This window comes from Notamacropus eugenii, chromosome 3, assembly GCF_028372415.1.
Source record: "Notamacropus eugenii isolate mMacEug1 chromosome 3, mMacEug1.pri_v2, whole genome shotgun sequence".
NCBI classification, from domain to species: Eukaryota; Metazoa; Chordata; class Mammalia; order Diprotodontia; family Macropodidae; genus Notamacropus; species Notamacropus eugenii.
The window spans coordinates 469,588,541-469,612,176 of record NC_092874.1 but is presented as its reverse complement, the minus strand read 5'-3'; the positions used below and the strand labels follow the sequence as shown (position 1 = coordinate 469,612,176).

The window sequence follows — 23,636 nt, the reverse complement described above, 5'->3', positions numbered from 1 at the left end:
CACAGACATTTATCCACCATCATCAGTCAGGGACATTCCTGGAGCCACAAAGAAAGATCGCAGGATCATAGGATCCTTGATCTAGAGGTTAATGGATTCTCAGAGGTCATGTGGTCCATTCCCTTCATTTTACAGGTGAGAAAACTGAGGCCCAGTTGGCTGCAAGTGATGTGTCCAAGATGATACATAGAGGCAGAAGGAGAAGGGACATCAGAGACCATCTAGTCTCCTTCTTTCAGTGGATGAGGAAACTGAGAAAAGGCAAATGCTTTCTTTGTGTGTGGCTAACCCTACAAAGCAGAGAATGTGAAAAACTGTGTTACCTCTCCCCCTCTTCCCACTGCTGGACATTCAGGGAAGAGGAGAATGGTGTTGGGAACCATCACATTTTCCTGATTTGGATTTATCCCTTGTTCTTTCTGTTTTTCAGAGGGCTATTGAATTGTAGGAATAAATGGATCTAGACTGTCCCCCAAAGTTTTTTAGAGCAAAAGGGCCTGCTTTGCATGTGCAGGATGCCCCCCAAACTCTAATAGCTTAAAACTCCATCAAAATATTTAGGACACCTTGTATTATTGAAATTGGGTTTGGGGGAAGGACTGGGGAAAGCAGTCAGAGAGATGCTGTTCACTGACTGTCCAGTGGTAATTTCCCAGTGAAGTTGCTTTAGTTGGGGATGTTAGGGTTAGAAAGAAAACCTTCTTTCCCCCAGCTATCCATTTAATTCAGTTTAATTGAGCAAACATTAATTAAACACTGCAAGTGCTAAGCCCTGAAGATACATAGGAAAAAAAAAAACAAACCAAAGTAGTCTCTGCCTTCAGGGGGCTTGCTTTTTCTTTCTTTTCTTTTTTTTCTTTCTTATTTTTTTTTTTTTGGTTGGTTGGAACTACATGTACATGGATAAATGAGTTGGAAATATATAGAATGTAATCCTAGGCAAAGGGAGTCCTAACGATGGAGGCAGTCAGGCCTCCCTGAGTAAAGTTAGAGGCTCCAGGAGACTGGGGCTCGGAAGCAGAGCATTCCAGGCACTGAGGATGACGGGTACAAAGGTCAAGAAGTAGGAGAGAGGATGTTGTAGATGGGAAACAGCAAGGAGAAGAATTCCACTGGGTGGAGCTCACGAGGGGGAGGAATGTGCAGCCTCAAGCTATATTGTTGAGAGCTCTAAATGTCAAAGAGAGGGGGGTCTGGTTTATTCCAAAGCTACTGGAGTCATAAAAGCTTCTTGAGCTGGGGAGTAATATGTTAAAGTCTGGGCTGCCAATTAGAAAGCTTTTGTAATTGTTACAGTAAGGGAAGATGGCAGCTTGAAACACAGTGGTGGAGGTGTGAGTGGAGAGAAAGTTGGATTGGACAGTTGTTGTGGGCATGGCAGGAACTGGGTGCTGATGTGTTTAGAGTGAATGAGAGTAGAGGAGGATTCTGAGGATTTGAACCTGAATGACTGGAAAGATGGTTGAAGAAAGAGGGAGATTCCGAAAGTTACTGGGGGGTAGCTTGTACCCCTACCACGGATTTGAAAATTAATCTCCATGCTTCTATCTATCTATCTATCTATCTATCTATCTATCTATCTATCTATCTATCTATCTATCTATCTGTCTGTCTGTCTGTCTGTCTGTCTGTCTGTCTGTCTGTCTGTCTGTCTGTCTGTGTGTCTGTGTGTCTGCCTGCCTGTCTGTCTATCTGTCTGTCTGTCTGTCTGTCTGTCTATCTATCTGTCTGTCTGTCTGTCTGTCTGTCTATCTGTCTGTCTGTCTGTCTGTCTATGTATCTATCTATCTATCTATCTGTCTGTCTGTCTGTCTATTTGTCTGTCTGTCTGTCTGTCTGTCTATCTATCTGTCTGTCTGTCTGTCTATCTATCTGTCTGTCTGTCTGTCTGTCTGTCTATCTGTCTGTCTGTCTATCTATCTATCTGTCTGTCTGTCTGTCTGTCTATCTGTCTGTCTGTCTATCTGTCTGTCTGTCTGTCTGTCTATCTATCTGTTTGTCCGTCTGTCTATCTATCTATCTATCTATCTATCTATCTATCTATCTATCTATCTATCTATCTGTCTATCTGTCTGTCTGTCTGTCTATGTACCTATCTGTCTGCCTTTATGTATTCATATATATGTATATGTATAAATCAATTATATGTGTATAGTACATCATATACTATATTAAAATGTGTATAATTTAACAAGGTAGTAACAAAATCAATATGTATCACCTCTAATGGTCAAAATTTGTGCTTCAGAACCTAGGCTTCCTATTTGTTGAGGGGCAGAACAGGGTACAGTTCCCTCCTTTCCCGTTCCCATGTGTTGTAGAAATGTGAAGCCTTTTTTGGTTGGAGAAATGGTCTGATTTATTGTATTGCTAAGTGCTAAGGACACTTAGCAGTGTAAAGCAAGCAGAGGGTCTGGGTGAGACCCAAGGCCATTTTCCTAGGCCACTGCAGGGTGACACTCTCCCTGAACCTTGATTAGCACCTTCCCCCCTACAGATGCATGTGATCCTCTTCAGCCCAACTCAGACCCAGCTGTCATGATCCAGTTGGGAAGAGTCTGGTGCTGGAGAGATGGGAGGGTGGAAGTGGAGGGGATAGGGCAGAAGGAGGCATCGAATGCCAGCCCATCTCGTGTTTCACTTATCTGCTTCCTTTACTGGCTCAGATGGTAATGTGTTCTGCACCCTCCTTCTCTGACCTGCCTCTGGGGCCCATTAGTCCAACGCGGTTGCAATGAACCAGTCTCTCTTCTCGCAACGCTCCATCCATCACAGACAACCTCACTGCTGAAACCTGGAGCTGGGTCAGTATCCAGCCCAGCTCCGGATCCATTAAAGCAAAGAATGCCAGCCACAATCCCCACCCCACCTCACCCCCAGTGCGTTCTTATTTTTATTTTGATTTCTTTGCTTTTTCTGTGTACAGTTTAATGGGAAACAGACAGCTGCTACTTTTCCCGGCTACTATTTTTATTTGGTGGTTATTCCCTTTGTATGTACTCTGCCATCTCAAATGTTTTGGTCCTGTTTCAAGATAGGATTAAACAGAACGAGGAGCTGCCTGTTTTAAATCATAACTTGTATTTTAGCGGCCGGGAAACCCTAAGGATTCTTACTGCTTTGTTCTGAGAGTTCCTTGGGGGGAAAAACAAACTAAAACAAAACCCCACCTATCCCTATCCCCATCCTTTCCAAAGGAGAAAGAAAAGACAAAATGACGTCCCTTAGTCTCCCCTCCAAAGACCCCTTCCCTCCTCTCCCAACTCATTCTTCAAAAGGAGCTCAAACCCTTAAAAAAACGAAAAGAAAAATCCAGGGATCGAAATGTAAAAGCGTCCTCTTCGTGATTCCCTGTTGCTTCTCTTGGCATGTGTCACATTTTCAAGGATACCCTAGCATGAGAGCACCATCACATATTGATGTATTAGGCCAATCTATCATTAGGACATCATTTCTGTCGAGGTTATGGGTAGTAACAGACATGAGCAGGGCCAGACAGAGCAGCAGGGATCCTGCTTGTTTCCCCCCTAACCCCCTGCCTTTTTCTTTAATCTGACTCTGTGTTGTATTGCAGAGAAGTGAATTTCTTCATGGGATATGACTTGTTGCAAAATAATTCGGGGGGCCCAGTGGGCTTTGTAAAGGCTTTTAAAACGGCCTGCCTTCAAGGGTAGCTTTGTTCACTCTCGACTCTGGGCTCAGCCCAAGGAGGCAGTCTCTGCCAGGGTCTGGGTCTCGTGGGTAAAGGTTAGCTGAGCAGAGGCAGGAGGAAGGAAGAAGAAAAAAAATAACACTCAAGATGGAACATAGTGAAACGTACGATGTTCTTAGGAGACTTTTTCCATGTTAATTCTATGAAATTGTGGCTGGACGATGTTGACAGATCTCAAGTTAATTGAATTCGATTCAGTGAGCGTTTCTAAAATGCTTACTATTATGCCAGATATTGGAGATACAAAGACAAAAACAAAACAGTTTCTGCCTTCAGGAAGCTTATACTCTTCTGGGAGAAAGCATGTGCACAAATAAGCCCATGAAATACATAGAGAAAGTAATATTTTTTTTTCTTGGGGAGTTGGAGCAGAGTGGTCACAGTGTGAAGTGCTGTTTTTCCCAAAACCAAATAAGAAATGAGAGGCTGTTTGACAGGAGTGATTCTCCTTGAGTTGAAATTCAGAGATGACTCCTTTTAGCAAAATTTGAGCCTAGAGGTGGTACTTTTTTTTTTTTTTTTGCATTGAAGGAGTTCATTATTGGAAAGGAAATGGATTGTTGTACATCTCTTTCCTCTGCTGAAACATTCAGTCCTTCATTTTCCTCTCTCATCCCATGATTTCATCAGTGTGGGAAATCACAGATGTGAACGCTCCCTCCGCCAATGCAGACTGGCCACTCCTCTGCAGCTTAAGAGTCTCAGAGAACAGAAATGGGAGATTAAGACACTCACCCATGCCATGAAGCTAGTGTGTGTCAAGCAGGACTTGCCCCCAGGTCTATTGTCTCTCAGGGCTGACCTCCTAAACACTACGACACACAGCCTTTCTTAATACAGGAAAACAACCGAAAGTAGGAAAATGTGCCAATCTTCAAAAAAAAGAGAAGAGAATCCATAAACCCTAGAGCTTGGGGCTTTGTTTTAATTCTTGGGAAAATCCTGGACTGAGTTGTTATAGAACTGGGTAGTGAACATCTGGACAGACATCAGAGATCCCAAAGAACCAGCAAAAGCTCATCAAGAAGAGGTCATGCTGGTCTAACCTTGGGCTTTTTTGGGAGAGAATTACTGAACTGGGAAAACAGCTACAAACACAGTTTTCTGAGATTTTAGCAAAACTTCTGATAAAGGATCATGATGGAGACTCCCCTCAAGTTACACAGGTTTTCCCAAGTCCCCTGGCTTCTGGTGCCTTCCCCACTCAGATTTCCTCCCATCTATATGCCTAGTTTTTTGTGGTTCAGTCATTTGTGACCCCATTTGAGATTTTCTTGGTAGATATAGTGGAGTGGTCTGCCATTTCCTTCTCCAACATGCCTACTTCCATGTCATCTCCCTCATTCCAGTGTGAACTCCTTGAAGACAGGAATTGTTTTTGCCTTTCTTGATATCTGTCTACAATGCTGGAGGCATAGAGAGCATTTGACAAATACTTGTTGAGTTACTGACCATCCCTAATGATGTACATGTTGTCTTCCCCTGAAGAGAAGGGCTGTTTTCACTTTCTCTTTGTATCTGTAGCCCTTAGCACAAGCTAGGCACATAGCAAGTGCTTAATACATGCCTGTGGATTGATTGTCAGAAAAAATAGCTGAGGGTTTTGGTGGGCCTCCAGCTCAATGAGTCATTCATGTGAGATGGCAGCCAGAAAGGCTAGTTAATGGGGTATGGGCTGAATTAAGAGGGTCATGACCTCCATGAATATGGGATCAACAGTCCTGTGCTAGTCAGACCTCACCTGGGGTGTTCTGTGCTTTTCTGTGCACCACACCTTGGGAAGGCCCTTGATAAACTGGAGAACATTCACAGGAGGTTAGCCCAAGTGGAAAAGGGCAGTGAGTCTGTGGCCCTTCAGAAAGGGTTGCTTGGAGGACCTGGGAGTTCTTAGTCTGGAGAAGGGAAGACTTAGCTGTCTTCAGGTATTTGGAGAGCCATCACATGGAAGAGGAATCTGGCATGTTCTGTTTGGCCCTAGAGGGCAGAAGTGGGCGCAGTGAGCGGAAGTGGCAGAGAAGCAGATTTAGACTTGTTGTTGGGAGGAACTTCCTCGCAATTAGAGCTGTCTAAAATTGGAATGGGCTGCTGCTGCAGAAGGGAATGGATTCCACTCTCATTGACAGTTTAAAGCAATGGCTGGATGCCTATTTATTCTCTTTCTTGGCAAGGGAATCCATTTGGGAAGGGGGTATGGGTACGACTACATGGCGCTTGAGGCTCCTTCCAACTGCAAAATTCTGTGATTTTATGAAAATCTTACCCAAAATGGAGATCAAAATTCTCTAAATAAAAAAATCTAGTATTTTCCCTCTCTGGGCTTTATTTTTCTCATCTGCAAAATGGAGACAGACCACATGTTAACTAAGTGACCTTCCAGTCCTAAGTCTGTGAAACTATGATCTTTGCTCCCTCCATGTTTCTTTTTCTCTTGTAGCTGTGATAACAAACCATTCCTAAGCTTTAGTGTTAATGGGCTCATTGGCTAGCATTTATAAAGACCTTTAAGGTCTTCAGCGTGCTTTATATCTATTATCTCATTTGATCCCCTGTGCTATTATTATTTCCATTTTATAGATGAAGAAACTGAGGTTCACAGGGGTTTAGTGACTTGCCACAAGGGTCACACAGGCTGTAATTAAGTGGCAATGTTGGGATTCAGAACAAGGGATCAAAATATGCAGTGACAGCCATGATTTTCCCTTTGTCTCTCCTTCCAGGAAGTTTGTTCCAATCTTCTCAGATCCTTGTGAGTCTCCTGTTGGGACCTCTGGGTCCCTCGCCATCTTCCTCAATCCATTCATCACCTGCCTCACAGCTTTCCCTTTCATCCCCCCCGCCGCTGCTGACTTTGGACACCCAAGCTTTCAGTTCATTGACTTTTCTACCTCAGTTTATATGGTATTTCAGCCATGCATAGGAGCAGTGATAGCTTAGACCCAATGTGCTCCCATACACCAAAATTCTGGCACCTGACTTCATTCTCTTCCATTCTTCTGTTTGCCTCAGCAGTGATGGTAGAATCACCACTCATTTCAGAACTTGTGTGTTGTGAGAAAGGCTAGTGGCATAGAAGGAAGTGAAGTGACTGACCTTCAATCCTGAAGAGAGAAGGAAGAGAAAATCGTGTAGGGAGATGCCCCAAATCAAAAGGCATTCAGAGAACCCATTTTCAAGATATTTCAAAGAGAGATAGAGTCCAAGAGAATGAAAAAAATTAAGTATGGCACTGTGATATCAAAAAGGTCATGAAGGAGACATCAATAGCTACCAATGTTCCTGCTTCTTCATCTTTTTGGAATCACTATGAACTGAATGGCCCACACATGGCTCAAGGGTGTGTTTGATAAAAAGCATGAGAATGGAACAGAATGGATGAGCTTTGCCACCGGATCATTCTGTCTCGCAGCAGGCTTCATCTTCAAGTGAAATCACATTTATTGAGTGTTTTCCAAACCTAAGGTGCTATGTGGATCCTAGCTATTAGTGTTATTATTACTTCACAGTCAGATACCTAAAAGCAGTAGCAAACATAAGATTCCCTAATTAAAAAAAAAAAGACTTATTAGAACAAATTGCTGCCTAAAAGACTCTAATCAACCAAAGGGTTTTCCCGCACAGATGTTGAAATCACACAGGATTCTCTGCCAGCTGAAAAAGCTCTGGAGGCCTTCTTTAGTGGACTGCAAACTCAACAAAAAACAATGAAACGAGAATTGGCATCCAAAAAAGATGATGGGATCTTTGGCTACCTTTAGAGAGGTCTAGCCTTCAGGACTGGGGAGATGACAGCTCCCACAGGCCTTAATGGAAGGGTTGTGATGACACATTTTAGAAAGGGCATTGAAAATCCAGATAGAGCCCGGTAGAGGTCAACCATCATGGTGAAAGGGCTGGAGTCCAGGTCATATAGTTGAAGGAACCAGGGCTGTTTGACCTGGAGAAGGTTTAGGAAGGGCATGAGAACTGTTTTTAAGTAATAGAAGGGCCGTCACCAGGAAGATGGGGAGACTTGTTCTGTTTGTCCCCAGAGGGCATAACCAAGAACAATGAATGGAAGTTAGAGAGAGGTAAATTTAGTCTTGATTTAGGGGAAGACTTCTGAACAATAGCAGCTATTCCAAAATGGTATGGGCTGCTTCAGGCACTAGTGGGTTCCCCTTCTCTCAAGCTTTCCAAGCAAAGGGCAGATGGCTACTTGTCTTGGATGTTGTAGAGAGGATTCTTGTTTAGGGACAAGTTGGACTGGAGGTACCCTGAAGGCCCTTCCAACTTGAACATCCTGGGATATGACGATGTAAACAAAGGAGATCCAGTTCAGGTCAGTGGACAACAAACAACGCTGGTTCTAGATTACAGTAAGAGCATATATTCCTTCCTTCTTCTGAATAACCAGTAAATGAGAGAATCCAAAGTCATGTACTACCTATTGTGGTCATCTTAGATAGATTTATAGCTTTAGAGGCAGAAGGGACTTTAGGGCTTCATTTTATAAATGAAGAAAACTGAGGCTGAGGGAAGTTAAGTGATTTGCCCCCAAGGTCAGACAAGTAGCAGGGGTCACAGGTGGGATTTGAGCTCAGGTCCTAGGACTTAGTAAGTACTCTTTGCACTGGAACACTCTGCACCCTTTTCTTGGATAAGTTTGGATAATGAGGATTTTTCTTTTTTGCATGGGAAAATATTTTGAGTGGAAGGGGGGGAAACTGAAATATTAAGGAAAAATGTATCAGTAATTAAAAAAAAAAAACTGTGAATAAAAGAAGAGTCCCAGCATCTGCTAATTGTAGAGACGTTGGTAATGCATTACCCTTGGAGGAAGCATGAATGGAGGCATTCACAGGCAGAGGAGTTGGTTTTTGTCAATATTTCAGGCTGTGATGGTGGTGCCTTATGGACAACCACCCATTCCTTTTCTCTGTTGCCCTTTCTTCCGCCTCATGCATCTACTATGTTACCTGACCTCTTTGTTCTCTCTGCAAAGTTTAATTTGGTTTTCTATTAGTAAATGAAATGTTAGACAATATTTTTCATATTCAATTGAAATTTTTTTAAAGAAAGGAAAAGCTATGAAATAATCCTTTGAGAGAGAGCATTGACAGGATCCTGAATGTAACGCCTTGCATTACATTAAGGAGTCCCTTTTCCTTGTTTGGAAAGGTCGATGTTCCAAAAGAGTTGGACTTCATGACCTCTGGGGAAGGGGTTTTCTCCCTTCGGAGCCGATAATTCCGAAGGCCAGACTTTAACACTGAAGAACCTGAAGCTTTGGCTTCCATGGGCCAGGAGAACAGGCTTCCTTTTTGCCACCCAGTGGCCAGCCTTGGACAGAGCAGGCGAGCCAGTGAAGGGAATCCTGGAGGCTGCTGGCTGCTTGTCTGGGACTGTGGTTTGGCACGAGGCCCTGTGCATTGTCCTTGCCAGACATTCAGAGATTTTGTTTTCTCCTCTCTGACCCTCCCCCTTTCCATGTTGGCACTTCCTTTGCTTGTACCACAGGAGGTTATGTTTGGGGGTCTGATACCATTGCTCTGTGGTCCAGGGCTAGTTATCTGTTTTGGGGCAAAGGGATGAGCCTAAAGCAAACACTGCTTTGACAGAGGGTGACTTATAGGCCATCCTCATAGAAGAGCAAATCTAGGGGAGAAGGCCTGTGGAGAGAGGAAGACAGGACCAGTTTACATATCCCCATTGACTGACAGGCCGACCCACTGGACATTTACAGAAATGCTGATCAGATCAGACCCTATTTTTCTGCTTGTTTGGAGAAGGGGAGCTCAGTTCCCAGCCCCAGGGCCTTTATTCCAGTACTTTGGGAAGAAAGGACTTGGAGGTGCATGTAGGGTACCTTCCCTTCTCTCCCTTGCAACTCTTCACAAACTGGGGGCTCAGCATTCCTGGTCTTTAAAACCCTATGCTTTTAAAACTTTCCATTTCCTAGTGACTTTGTAATGGCCTTGCAAAGCAGCTCATTTGAATTATTCTGCTTTTATAACAGTTACTCAACAAGAATGGAAGTTCTTATAAAGGCACTAAGTGTCCCCAGGGAGCATGAGATCGAGCCACAACCTTTCCCAGTCTGAGTCTCAGAGGAGGAGACTTAGGTATATTGAGGTGAGGCTAGCCCTAAGCTGGCCGAGTCAAGGAGCTAGAGTGTGTGTGTGGTACAATGGAAGGAGCCCTGATTTTGGCATTGGAGGACCCAGGCTCAAATCCTGCCCTTGCTTCTATCACTTGTTTCACTTAGGACAAATCATTTAACCTCAGTTTCCACCTTCATAAAAATGAAGGAATTGAGTGAGATTGTCTCTGAGGGCCCTTTCATCTCTATGAAGTCTTAATTCCCTCTCCTCTTCCCTCAATGCAATGTCTTACTCTCTTAAATGTCCTTATTTTTACTCAAGATGCCACCATCCTCACAGGTCACCCACACTAGAAGTCGCACATCACCTTTGCTTCCTTTCTTTCCCTTGGGAATTTCCACATGTAACCATAAACCTTGTGGATTCATAAAATTAGAACCTGAAGAAAGCTTGGAGGTCACCTGGTTCAACCCACTTACTTTTAGAGGTGAGGAAGCTACACCTCTAAGAAGCAAGTAGAACACCAGAAAGTTAAGCTTTGATGCTTGGACTCCAAATCTGGAACCTTTTCCCACACATGGATCACCATGCCAAGCATTTTTGTGATGATTAGGAGCTGGAAGGAATATTAGGGGTGATCTTATCCCAACCCCTTCATTTCACATGTGAAGAAACTTTGATCCCAAGAGGTTTTGGTATTTGCTCAATGCTAGCCAGGTAGAAAGGGGCAGAGATGAAATGAAGAAACCAAGTGAAGGTCTGTCTAACAGGCCATTGCTTCCTACAGGTCAGTAGCCAATTAAAGGAGAAGATTTTATTTTATTAAAGGAGAAGGTGTTAATCTCAGTGACATTTCAGTAGAGAAAACCATTGGATTTTGAAGTTGGTGGGCTCGAGTTCCCTTCTTTAACATGAGGGGATTAGAGTAGATGGCATCTGAGGTCCCTTTCACCTCTAAATCTATATTCCCTGTTCTCAGTTCAAAGAGGAACCTCCCTCATCCCCCTGTCACTAGCATTTTCCTGAAGTTTTTCCCTATCCAGTTTTCCCCATTTCTCCCAAGTCCTGAGACTCTGACTTTGCTCAAATCTGGTCCAAATAGTGATGAGTGAAACCAAACCCAATGTGGTTGGACTCTTCTACATCCTTCTGTCATGTGAAAACTACCAACACCAGAACCGAACCTTCTACTCAAGTGTAGCTTGTCCCCCTTTGGATGTCCATGTGCGAACTCAGGCAGGGAACAAATAAATAAATAAATGCATCCAGATGTGACTCCCTGGGCCATCTGGTTAAAATAAATTTTGTGTTGAGCTGTAATTACAAGTTATTTATTATAGATCGAGGGATGCTGCTCTGGATTTTGACCGGCTCCCAGCTTTCTAATTTAGCAAATGTTTTCTTTTTAATATTTAAGAGTAGTGTGTCTCTTTTGTACTATCAGGTCCCAATGCATGACTTCCCATAGTGTGGGACCCTTTGGACTACTAAGTCCTCCCCAGAGAGCTTTTCTGCTCAGCGAGACCCTAGCGAATCATCTGATAACATTCCCAGTGTTGACCTAGAGTTTTGAGTGAAGATAGAGCCTGAGTGACGCTAATCAGATCGGGATATGGACTGGGATGGATATGGGATTTTATTGGTATTAGGAACTCCCAGATGAGGAAACTCAATCAGTGCAGATCAGCGCCTTCTCAGAAATGCAGGGTTGTAGTGAGGTGTCCAGGGTACTGAGAGAGGTAGTTTCCCAGGGACACTTTAGCCAGCAAACGTCAGAGGCAGGACCTCACGTCTTCCTGCCTCTGAGACCAGCTTTCTATCTATCATGCCACGAGTATAATATGAGCTAGCAATTGTACACAGTTTTAATGTGTTTTGCATACGTTTGTCTTATTTGGTCCTTACAACTGCCCTATGAGGCAGGTGCCATCATCATCCCCATTTCACAGATGTGGAGACTGAGGGTAAGTGACTTGCCCAGCGTTACATAGCTTTACTCTAAGGTAGGATTTGAAGATTTCTTGATTCCAAGTCCATCATTTTATCCATCATAATTTTTTTTGTGTCATTGACCCCTTTGGGAGTCTCATGAAGCCTGGGTATCCTCAGAATACTGTGCTTTAAAAAAAAATTAATCGAAGGAAATGTATATGTATTTGTGTATGTATGTGTGTATACATATGTGTGTACGTGTATATGTGTGTATATACGTATATGCATGTATTTGTATATATGTGTATATATGTATATATATTTTGTGTGTGTATGTATTTGTATATGTATGTATATATGTATGTAGCTATCCATCTATCATCTATCTTCAATTTGAGATTAATGAAAATAAAGATGTAAGTTTTTCCCATCCAAATTCACAGACATTAGGTTAAGAATCCCTGTCCAAAGCAAATTGTGTCTGAATTAGTGGGATCTGATTGGGAAGCTGGGAAGCTTCAGTGTTGTATTGGCAGGGTAGGGATAGGGAGGCAGGACCCAGTAACACAGCGGTTGAGGGGCAGAGACTCTGAGGAAGAGGGGAGGGGAAGAGGCCTGTTTAAGAAAAGTCTATCTCATTCCTTGCTGCCAGTCTTCAGGATGCCTTTCAGAGAAACTAGGAAAGCCAGGTAATAAACCCATGAATGTCCATAATCAATTGACGTTTATTGAACGCTATTTACCAGGTACCCCCTGCCTCTAATGAGGAAGACCTCACACAAAAGAAAGCTGGAAAGTGGAGGACGAGAGGAGTGTCAGAGGGCACCCAGAATGGAGACATGAAGAACAGCTGATAAGAAATGTAGAGTTGGCCAAAAAAGTCTGAGCCCTCTAGTGAGGGAGACCTTGGGAGGAGCTCATCGCCCCTCTCCCCACCAGCCCTCCAGGCCATTGAGGATACTGGGGAGGTCTTGAGTATCAGTCTGCAAGATGATGAGTAGATTCAAAAGGCCTTGGATTTCAGTAGGCTGTGTGACCCTGGGCGAATCTCACTGCTCTGGGTAGCCCTCTAAGACCCCAAGTTTCTGGGGGAGAACCTGCTGGCATCAGTAGAGGAAATTTCCTACCTGGACATCCTATTCCAGTGCAATCCTGAGGCCAGTCCCTACACTATGTGAGAGACACCTCTAGGGAAACCGTCACCATAAATAGTGTTTTCCATCCTGGACCTCCTACCAGCCTTGAAGCAGCCATAGGAGATAAGTCTCAGCTTCAACCCCACTTTTTGCAGGAGGCCTTTCCTGGTCTTTCAGCTGCTAGTTAGTGCCGTCTCCACAGAGATGACCTTCTGTCTAATCTGGACCTAGTTCTTTATGTCGTTTCGTTTTTTAGAATGGGAGCTGCTTGAGGACAGGACCTCTATCTGCTTTTTTGCTTGTATTCTCCAACTCCTGAATTGGCACACGGTTAACACCTAATAAATTCTTTTTTGATTGGCAGATGACTGGCTACCATAGGTAGCGCTATCTCCACTTAACAGAAGAGAAAACTGAAGCACAGAGCAATTACGTGACTTGCCCATGATCACAAAGCTAATAAAGTGTCTGATTTGAACTTAGATCTTCCCTGCTTGACAAAGGTGTCAAACCCCTGGCCCACAATAGTCCTGAGCACAGCCTGAACCAAATTAACATGTAATTGGAAAATGTTTAACAAAATGAATTAAAATACAATGAGATATAAATAATACCATGTTAGAAAACTAAGTCAGTATGAGGTCTGCCCAGATTCTATTTGAATTTGATGCTACTGCTCTAAGCTCTCAACCCATAGGCACCTGGAGGGTTCCACTGGCATGGTAAATCCCTGGCATAGGCTTCCTTGGGCTTTGGAAAATGATGGCAATGCCAAAATAACGTACAGAATTTCAGAAGGACCTCAGGGGCTGTCTGGTCCTGCTGACATCTAAGCATGCATCTCTCTCCATGGTATTTGAAAGGATGCCCATCTGACCTTTTCTCAAAGGCCTTTCAGGAGTAGGAATCTGTTATGTCTGGAAGCAGCTTGTGCTACGCTTTCTTCTCTGATATCAAACCTTAGTTCACCCTTGGGATATTTCTACCCATTGTTCCAAAATGGAACAAGTCTAACAAGTCCCTTCTAGGACTTGAAAAGAATGCTTAGGTCCTCCTAAGTTTCCTCTTCTCCAGGTGAAGCAGCCCCAGCTCCCTGAATACTAGGGGTGACTTTGGGTAATTGGTGAGTGTTTGGGTTTGCCCAGTGGTCTCCCTGATGGATGATGATGAGTTTTTGTCCTGGAGCCCATGAAAGACTACTCCGAAAGCTTGTTTAATTCCGACTCAGGGCACTGCATTGGAGTATATTAGAATCTCCCAGGAGTGGGAGGGGGAGGGGACTAAAGGAAGGTATGGTTCCTGTCCTAGAATGTCCCTCCTTCCTGTGTCTTGGAGTCTGGTATTGGAGTTGTCTTTTCAAGTGGACCTGATCTGACATGCATCTGCCTTGTGTTTCAGGCTGTGTCCCTGAAAAGTGAAAGAATCAGAAACCTCACAGAGCTGGAGGTGGCAGCAGGGACCTAAAAAGACATCTAGTCTAGCCCCTTCTTTTACAGATGGGGACACTGAGGCCTACAGAGATAAAGCTAGTAAGTGGAAGAAGTAGAATTTGAACCCAGCTTCTCCAGTGTTTGCTCCATGACAAACAGGCAGAAGAAGGGTTGACCTGTCCTTGGCTGGGGGCCTATCTCCCCCAGACATCTGCTTTTGCACTTTTAGGGTGGGAAAGTTACCCAGTTCATCTAAGCAGGGTCCATCGCAAATCTTTCTTCAAATCTCCAGCACGTAGGCCTTTTGCCTGTAGTAAGTGCTTAGTAAAAGCTAAATTCAATTAAACTGATTTCCATATGGACTGTTAATCAATACCTCTTCTTTAATGTACACCTGGATGGCAGTTAAAGTCAGAGTTGGGGGAGGCAGGATTAGTAACTTAAAAGCCAACCTGAAATTGAAGGTCAAGATGTATATAGTGAGCAGAGAGACTGTTGGGCTTCGAGGTGAGAATGCCTGGGTTCAAATCCTGTCTGTTAGACTTGGAAGCTCTATGACCACGGGCATGTCACAGTGGCTCCAAGTCTCCGTCTCCCAGTCTGTAAAATGGACCTAATAATACTTTCACTGTTTACCTCATTGGGCTGTTGTGAGGATTGAAAATAATGTAGGTAAAACCCTTTGAAAATTTTGAAACATTTTATAGATGGCAATTTAAATGTCAGCTTTTGACCCTGGGCCTACAAGTTGCTGAGAAAGTAAGAGATAGCTGGATAGCCCAGTGGCTAGAGCACTGGACCTGAAGTCAGGAACACCTGAACTGAAAGTAGTCTCAAATGCTTACAAGCTGAGTGACCGCAGACATATCACTTAGCCCCTGTCTACCTCATTTTCCTCATCCACTAAATGGGCATGATGAAACCTGTAATGCCTTTTGTATGGGAGCGCTCTGGGGCTCAGATGAGATGGAGTAATGTTAGAAGTATGTGTCTTTGTGCCGGTAATTGCTTTTCTCTGCACACAATGTACATGCAGATACATGCTCCAGTTGTGTACTGTTCTGGTCAGATTATACACGCACACGTGTATGTATATGTATGTATATATAACTATACACACATATTTATATGTGCATACATATGTATGTTTGTATGTGCACACATACATATACAATATATGTACATATACACATATATTTTGTATATATGTATATATAAATACACACACACACACACACACACACACACACACACACACATATATATATATATATATACACATGTATTTTTTTCCTTTAGCTTTTCAGGCAGTCAATGAAGTCCTCCCCACTTTCACTGACAGCATCCTTAAGCACCCTGGGGCTGTCATTCTCTAAAAACCTGCGCAATGTGTCTTTGTTTGGGGTGGGGTTTTTCCCCTCTTTCGGAGCCTGTCAGATCCCATCCTTGCTGATATTTGGATTGGAACCTTAAACAGCTGGACTGCTGGACGGTCATGGGCAAATATTTTTGTTCTCCTGAGGAAGTCCTGGACCAGGTACCCTAACTGGCAGAAATTCAGATTAAACAAATATTATCATTTCTATAGTCTACTAAAAAGTAATGTTAGCACAGGAGAAGTCACACTCCCCCTCCCCCCTCCCCAGTATCATTTTATCATGGTCAGGGGTCCCTGAAAAGGGACTGATTTTTCTGTTTTTCCTCCCTCCCCTCTCTTTCAAATAATACGCCTTTTTCTCATTGGGAGGAATTTGCTCTCTCTTCCTCTCTTTCCTTCCTTCCTTCCTTCCTTCCTTCCTTCCTTTCTTCCTTCCTTCCTCCCTTCCTTCCTTCCTTCCTTCCTTCCTTCCTTCCTTCCTTCCTTCCTTCCTTCCTTCCTTCCTTCCTTTCCTCCCTTCCTTCCTTCCTCCCTTCCTTCCTTCCTTCCTTTCCTCCTTCCTTCCTTCCTTTCCTCCTTCCTTCCTTCCTTCCTTCCTTCCTTCCTTCCTTCCTTCCTTCCTTCCTTCCTTCCTTCCTTCCTTCCTTCCTTCCTTCCTTCCTTTCCTCCTTCCTTCCTTTCTTCTTTTTTGGTGACATTCAGTTTTCCGTCCCTCAGAAGTTTTGAGGACCTAGAATCCTAGGCTCTAACAGCTGGAAGGGAAGCCGAAGAACACATAGTCTGTTCCTCTCATTCTATGATACGGAAACCAAGGCACAGGAAGGGAGCAAGTGTTTACTAAGTACTCACTATCTGTGGGGGGTCCTGTGCTAAGCGCCTTACAAATATCTCATTTGATTTGGCACAAAGTTGAGGGGTTATTTTTAAAAACAATATTTTGGTTTTTTATTCATGTCTTTTGCTTTTAGACAGCATTTGTTTCTAATTTTAATACCACCATCCCTTGACACATATCCATGGATTCTTCCCTTAAAATAAAGATTTAAAAAATGTTCAGCAAAGCCATCCAACTGTGTCTGACAGGACATGTCATGTTCCGCACCTGTAGGCTCCATCTTGGCAATCAGTGAAGGGAAATACACTTTCTCCTCTCTTCCCTGGGGTCAGGCTTGGCTATTTACAATTAGCCAGTGTTCAATTTCATTTGGTTGACCTTTCCATTTCCATTGTGGTGGTCGTTATGCATTTTGTTTTCCTGGCTCTGCTTTCCTCGCTCTGCATCTATTCATGTAAGTCTTCTCACATTTTTTCTGAATTCTTCACATTCATCCTTTCTTTTGGTTCAGTAATTCTCATTATTCCATTGGCTACAACTTGTTTGTCCATTTCCCAACTGAGAGACGCCACTTTATTTCCAGTTCTTAGTTGCAGTAGTTTCTTGTCAAGGTGAGAACAGGGTAGAAGGTGGGGCTGAATCCCTGCCCTCCCCCCACCATGCCCGCCATGTTTATCTATGAGAATCTAGGTATCCATGCTAGAATATGACTTTAAATGTCTCCTTTTTTTTTTTTTTTTGCCTAGAATAAAGAAGTGACATGTAAACGAGAGAAGTGTCCACTGTTCTCCAAAGACTGTGCCCTGGTGGTTAAGCAGAGGGGAACCTGCTGTGAACGATGCAAAGGTGCTGGATTTCTTGGGTCTATTTGTTTGGCCTCTGGAATTTTTCCTCACCCTTTTCCTCCTTCAGTCTTTCTCTGCAGATGAGTTGGTGGTGGGAATTTGGGAGTGCGGGCAGGGGAAGGTTGGGGGTGGGGGAGGTTTCCAATGCCAAGACTGATCTCTCCCCCTGTAAATAACTTTGTATTCTGTGTGGCCCTTGTATTTACTGATCAGCAACTAGTAGTTGGAGCTGGACCTGGAGTCAGGAAGACCTGAGTTCAAATCTAGATTCAGATCTTTACAAGTTGTGTGACCCTGGACAAATCACTTACCTCAGTTTTCTCATCTGTAAAAATGAGGAAAACAATCACATCTGACTCACAGAGTTGTTGTGAGGATCAAAGGAGATAACGATCGGCAAGTGCTTAGTTAGCACAATGCCTGGCGTGTTCTAAGTGCCGTGTGAACGCTGACCAGCCTTGTTATTTATTGTGCAAAGCTGGGCCTTCACTCTCTTCTCCACCTTTCCCCCAAGTAGCATCTATGGCGACTCCTGGAGCTGTATCATTTTTATCTTCATCCCCAGCCTCTTGTTCATTGACTTTTCAAGAGTAGGAGCGTAACAGATACTTGATGAACTGAACTGAACTGAGTCCCCTCACTCCGCCCAAACCGTTCATGTATTTAATTAACTTATTAAATTTATTTTTATTTTAATTTATTTCATTTATTTATTTATTTATTATTTATTTATTATTAATTTAACTTATTTAATTAATTAATTTATTATTATTTATTATTAATTTAACTTATTTAATTTATTTTAATTTAATTATTTAATTAATTATAAAAAGTCTAGAACAAAACCAAAGATGTTCCTGCCCTCACTGAATATCATTCAATTGGAGAAAATGACAAGCCTACAAAAAATAAGTAAAAACTGGTACAAATTAAATGCAAATAAATGCAAGATGGGGATGGGCAAGGGATGGGGAAATCAGAACTTCTCTACCGTTGCTTGGTTCCTTTTCATTAACCAGCGCTTTCCTTTTGGCTTACCTTTACTTGAAGACTTTGGCATTGCCCCATTTCCTACCAGCATTAAATCCACATTCTTCTGCTTGGTTCTCCAGGACTTTCATCATCTGACTATATTCTGGGTGCCGTTTTATTCAACACCTACCGTTTATTCCAGTTCAGCACTCATGTCCGTACAATGCTCATTGCCAGCCCTGAGCTTTTGTGGGTGCTTATTTCCCCTGCCTGGAATGTTCTCCAAATTAATAATAATGATGATGATGATGGTCATAATAATAGGCCATTATACAGTGCGTTGTCGGCCACAGAGCACTCTAAGTTCTTCTCGTTTAATCTTTATAACAACTCTAGGCGGATTAGTCATTATTATCCCCATTTTACAGGTGAGGAAACTGAGGTGGAAATAGCTCATTTCATGACTCACACAGCTATTGTGCATTGGAATGGAGATATGAACTCATGTAGATTCTGATTCTAGAACTTGCCCTTTCATACTACTCATTATGCTACTGAGGTTTGGATACAGAGCTGCAGATTTGGAGGCAATGGACCCAAGTTCAAATCCTACCTTTTACTTCCTGTGATTTTGACTTTGGTGAGACACTTAACTATTCTGAGGCTCAGTTTCCTCATTGATAAATGAGGCAGTTGGAATAGATGATCTCCAAGGGTAGAGCTAACTCTATGATCCCTTAGAATGTTGGACAGTTCACCTTCCCTCTTTCTATGCCTCATTTTTTTAATCCAGTCCCCTAATTTTACAGATACAGGAACTGAGGTCCAGATAGGTTAGGTGAATCAGTTGCCTAAAATCTCAGAACCATGAATGGAACTCAGGTTTGTGACTCCAATGGAGCCCTTTCCATAAGGCCCCTGCCAACTCTCAGATCTCAGTCTTCTGACTCATGTTCTTAACTCCCTTTTCACCACCTGCCATTACCTTGTCTCCTTCACTTTGATGAATGGGAATCTTCTCTCAGACTGGGTTATAGACTTCTCCAGCAGAGATGCTGCTGAATTCCTTACATGGTAGGTGGAGACTGTGGAAAGGCAGGTTCAGACTCGGAGATGATCAAGGACATCCCAACAATTAGAACTGTTTGAATGTGGAATGAATGGGCTGCCCCTGGAGGACATTGGGTTCCCCTATGAGGTTTCCATTGGAGAGACTCTCTCAGATCTGAGGAAGATATCTGAGTGGAGGATTGACTGGAATGGAGAGATACTGGAGATTTGCCAGCAGCTAGTGTAAGAGTTCAGGAGGAGAGTGATAAGGGCCTGCACCTGGGTGGTGGCACTGTCAGAGGAAAGAAGGGAGTTGATTTGAGATATATTGCAATGCCTAGATCACTGGTCTTGAAATCTGAGAGATCTGAGTTCAAATCCAGACTCACATCCTCTACTTGTGTGACCCCATCCAAATGAATGCACATTTCAGGGCTTACAAATCTCTACACAATTCTTTATCCTTCCATTAGGAAGGACAGTATTTCTATCCATCTTTGCAGAGTCTTTGGGATAAGGGGCATATCTAATTGCACCCTTCAAAACAGACTCCATCTTCATCCTTGACCCCCTACCATGCAGCTGTATGTTGGGTGTTTTGTTGTGGTTGTTCAGTTGTTTCAGTCATGTCTGACTCTGTGACCCCATCTGGGGTTTCCTTGACATAGATACTGGAGTAGTTTTCTATTTCCTTCTCCCACTCATTTTGCAGATGAGGAGACTAAGGCAAATAGGGTGAAGTGACTTGCCCAGGGTCACACAGCTAGGAAGTGTCTGAGACTGGATCAGAATTCAGGAAGATGAGTCTTCCTGATTCCCAACCCAGGGCTCTATCCTTTGAGCCGCCATAGGATTTCAGTGCAATTCGCCCAATCACTCCAGCATTATTCTAGGTCCTCGGGATAGGGAGACAATGAGTAATACAGCTCATTGACCTCAAGATGCTTATGGCCTAGTGAAAGTATCTAATATGTCCAAATTACGAAAACCCCCTGGGCCTCAGTTTCCTTATCTGGAAAAATAAGGTAATCTTTTGGACCAATTGCTACATGGTAATTGAATGAATTTATTGAACTGTGTTCTCTTAAATTTTGAAAATTGTTTCTATCATTTTGGGGATATGAATGAGATTATGGCACCAAACTATCTTTGTGCCCCCGCTTGGGCACCATTCTATCAAATGAAACATTTGTAGAGCCCTGGCACATAGCAGGAACTTAGTACATACTCGTTCCCTTCTATTCATAGCTTTCCAGCGCATTTTTTCTTCTGATTGTCCCCTAGACCTTATGATCCTCTAGCTTCCTTTGCTTGGTAAATATGGCACCCTGAGCTCCGAGGCTCTCCTCCAGGTTATTTTAAATGCCCTGTTTTCTGCGGTTGTGGCAACAGGGAAAGAAGGCTGGGCACAATTCAAGGGGGAAATCCATTCAAATACTGAATCTGACGCTTACTTTGTGATCACAGAAAAGCCATTTTACCTGAGTCTCAGTTATGCTCATCTGTAAAAAGGGCACAGTAATACTTAGAGCATGTGCCTTATAGAGCTGTTCTGAGTATCAAATGAGACAATCACAAAATGTGTTCTGCACCCCTTAAAGTGCTGTGTAGATGTGAGATGTGGTTATCCCTGCCCTCCCTATCCTCTCCATTTCACCTTGTCCAATCAACTTGATCATCTCATCTCCAAGCAAATTCCCAGTCCACATTCTGTGCCATGAGTGTTCTCCCTCCCTGGCTTGCCCCCTCTCCTCTTCTCTCTTTTTTTTCTTCTCTGTCTTTTCATAGCTTCTCTTCCCCATCATTCTCTATAAAGATTAGCATAAAAACAAGGTTTAAGATTAGATTGCTAGTTATTTTAAGAAAGATTTTATTTTTCCCCGAAAAATCATCATTATAATTTCATTTTCAAAAGGTTTACCATTAGAAATGGATATGGTTTTATCACTGGAAATGACATTAGAGAAGATACATTATCATCTCCCTTGCTGCTATACCCTAAGGACCATGGGGGAGTTTCTCTCTGATCTGCTTCTGAAATCACTTATAGTGTTATCTCCCCCTATTAGAATGGCAAGCTTCTTCAGGGCAGGGGCTTTCTTACTTTTCTACTTCCATTGCCAGCACCCATTACAATGCCAAGTATATAGTCAGTGCCTGATAGACCTTCCTTCCTTCCTCCTTCCTTCCTTCCTTCCTTCCTTCCTTCCTTCCTTCCTTCCTTCCTTCCTTCCTTCCTTCCTTCCTTCCTTCCTTTATGAAAGCTTTGTAAATCTATCAAAAACCATGCTCTCAAGAAAAAAAAGCACAATAGCATTTCTCCCAGTCTCTTTCCTTTCCTGTTTACAATTGATGAACAAATTTAGCTGTCATAAAATACATGACTGGTCTGACTTTGTATTTAGTGTTTAACTCTCAAAAAATGTTTTAAAATCTGGCATAAGCCTAAGTACTGTGCTGGGGATACAAGAGAAAAGCAAGACAATCCCTGCTCTCAAGAAACCCCCATTCTAATAGAAGAAGAACACAGAGAGAAGGGTTCCATTGAAGGACCGATGGAAAGGCCCATTGGTCCTTAGGGTAGAACGTTGTGCACAGGGACCATAACAATAACACTACTTACAGGTATGATGACGATGATGATGATGATGATGATGATGATGATGATGATGATGACGATGATGAAGCTTTGTCCTCTTTTCTCCTTCCTGCCTTTTACCTTGATGTAGCATATTCTGTTCTGCCATGTAATTCTATATACTAACAAATGACTCTTCCACAAATTTTTTAATTTTGTGAAAAGGGGTCATTATCATGGCCATCATCTGCGTGAGTCTTTTGGATAGTCCCCTCCTATACTGGTTGATCAACTCTAACAGATCAGAGGGAAGAAGAGGCTTGATAGATTTTCATCAACATTCTTCTCCTCTTCCTCTTCCTCATCATCCTTCCCATCCATATAGCTTTTTATCTTCATTCATAACAACTCTGTGTGGTAAGTATTGTAGGAATCATCATCCCTGAGAGGCAGTGTGGTCAAGAACCTAGACAGCTGGTCCTGAAATCAAGAAGACTTGGATTCAAGTCCTGTCTCTGTCAATAGTGGCTATGTGACCTCAGACAAGTCACCTAACTCCTCAGGGCTGTAGGCAACCAGGACTAGAAACTGCTAACAAGGTGATTACCTACATTAGTAGGAGTTTCCTATACTTGGGATTTAATAGGTCCAATCTCTCTTCTCCTATTCCCATTTTACAGATGAGTAACTGAGGATCTGAGATGTTTAGTTTTGGACCCCAGTCTTTCCTTTTTTCAAGTCAAGAGCTCTTTCACTGACTTTCCTGTGCCCCATTAGTGATGCTGACCCTTGGCCCCCAGGACAACTGGATTGCAGGGACCATACTGTTCAGGCTCTAGGCTGAAATGAAATACATGATACTTTATAAATAATCATTGATAGATCACCAGCTTATGCCATTGTTATTATTGTTTGCTAGTTAATAATCATCTATTCTCCCTTATCTTCTGACTCAGCTGATTGTTAAATTTTCATTGTGACCATTTACACCTGGTAAATGAGCAAATACTGAAAATCAGGGTTTGATTCATTGATTTGTTCTTGTCTCCAGACTTAAGAAAGGGAGGGAGAAAGTGTTAATGACGCAAATCAAAGTTAAAAGTGTGTCCTGCGTACACCCCCCCCCCCAAGCTGGTTGTTAAACTTTTATGGGCACCCCCTGCTTGTCTTCTAGTTTTTTCTTTTTCACAGTTTCTATGGCTGTTTCCTCCAAGACAACATTAGAGAGAACATAAAAGCTTGTATAGTGTATTGGAAGGTCTGCTGGACAGAGTATTAGAAGACTGATTAGTCTTAAGTATAATACTTACTTATTAGTTGCGCAGCTGCCAGTACCTCTTTGATCCTCGCTTTGTTCATCTGTAAAATGGGCATGATGATACTAGTGCCATGCACTTCACAGGATTGTTGGTAAGAAAGAACTTCAAAGACCCTAAAGTGGCTAGAAAAATGCAGGCAATGAGAGTCATCACCTATTATTGGAATCACAGACTTTGAACTCATTTAGTTCAGCCCTCTGATTCACAGATGAAGAAACTGAGGCAGAGAATTTAAATGACTTGCTCAAGGTCCCACTGAACACAGCTAGGACTTGAATCCACGGCCTCTGACTCTAAAACTGATACTACTTCCTTTACACCTTTATATGTGGCCTCTACATATGCATCAAATCAATGAGAAAATGTAAG

The 23,636-nt window shown here is 42.8% G+C and overlaps 1 protein-coding gene across 3 annotated transcripts in view; it reads left to right on the top strand.

The window, feature by feature from the left end:
- Positions 1-23,636, top strand: part of BMPER (BMP binding endothelial regulator) — a 278,921-nt gene that overhangs the window by 29,923 nt on the left and 225,362 nt on the right. For all 3 annotated transcript variants that reach the window (XM_072598870.1, XM_072598872.1, XM_072598871.1), the window contains exon 3: positions 17,250-17,349. In XM_072598870.1, coding sequence (XP_072454971.1) covers positions 17,250-17,349 — 100 coding nt within the window. The remainder of the gene's footprint in view (positions 1-17,249; positions 17,350-23,636) is intronic.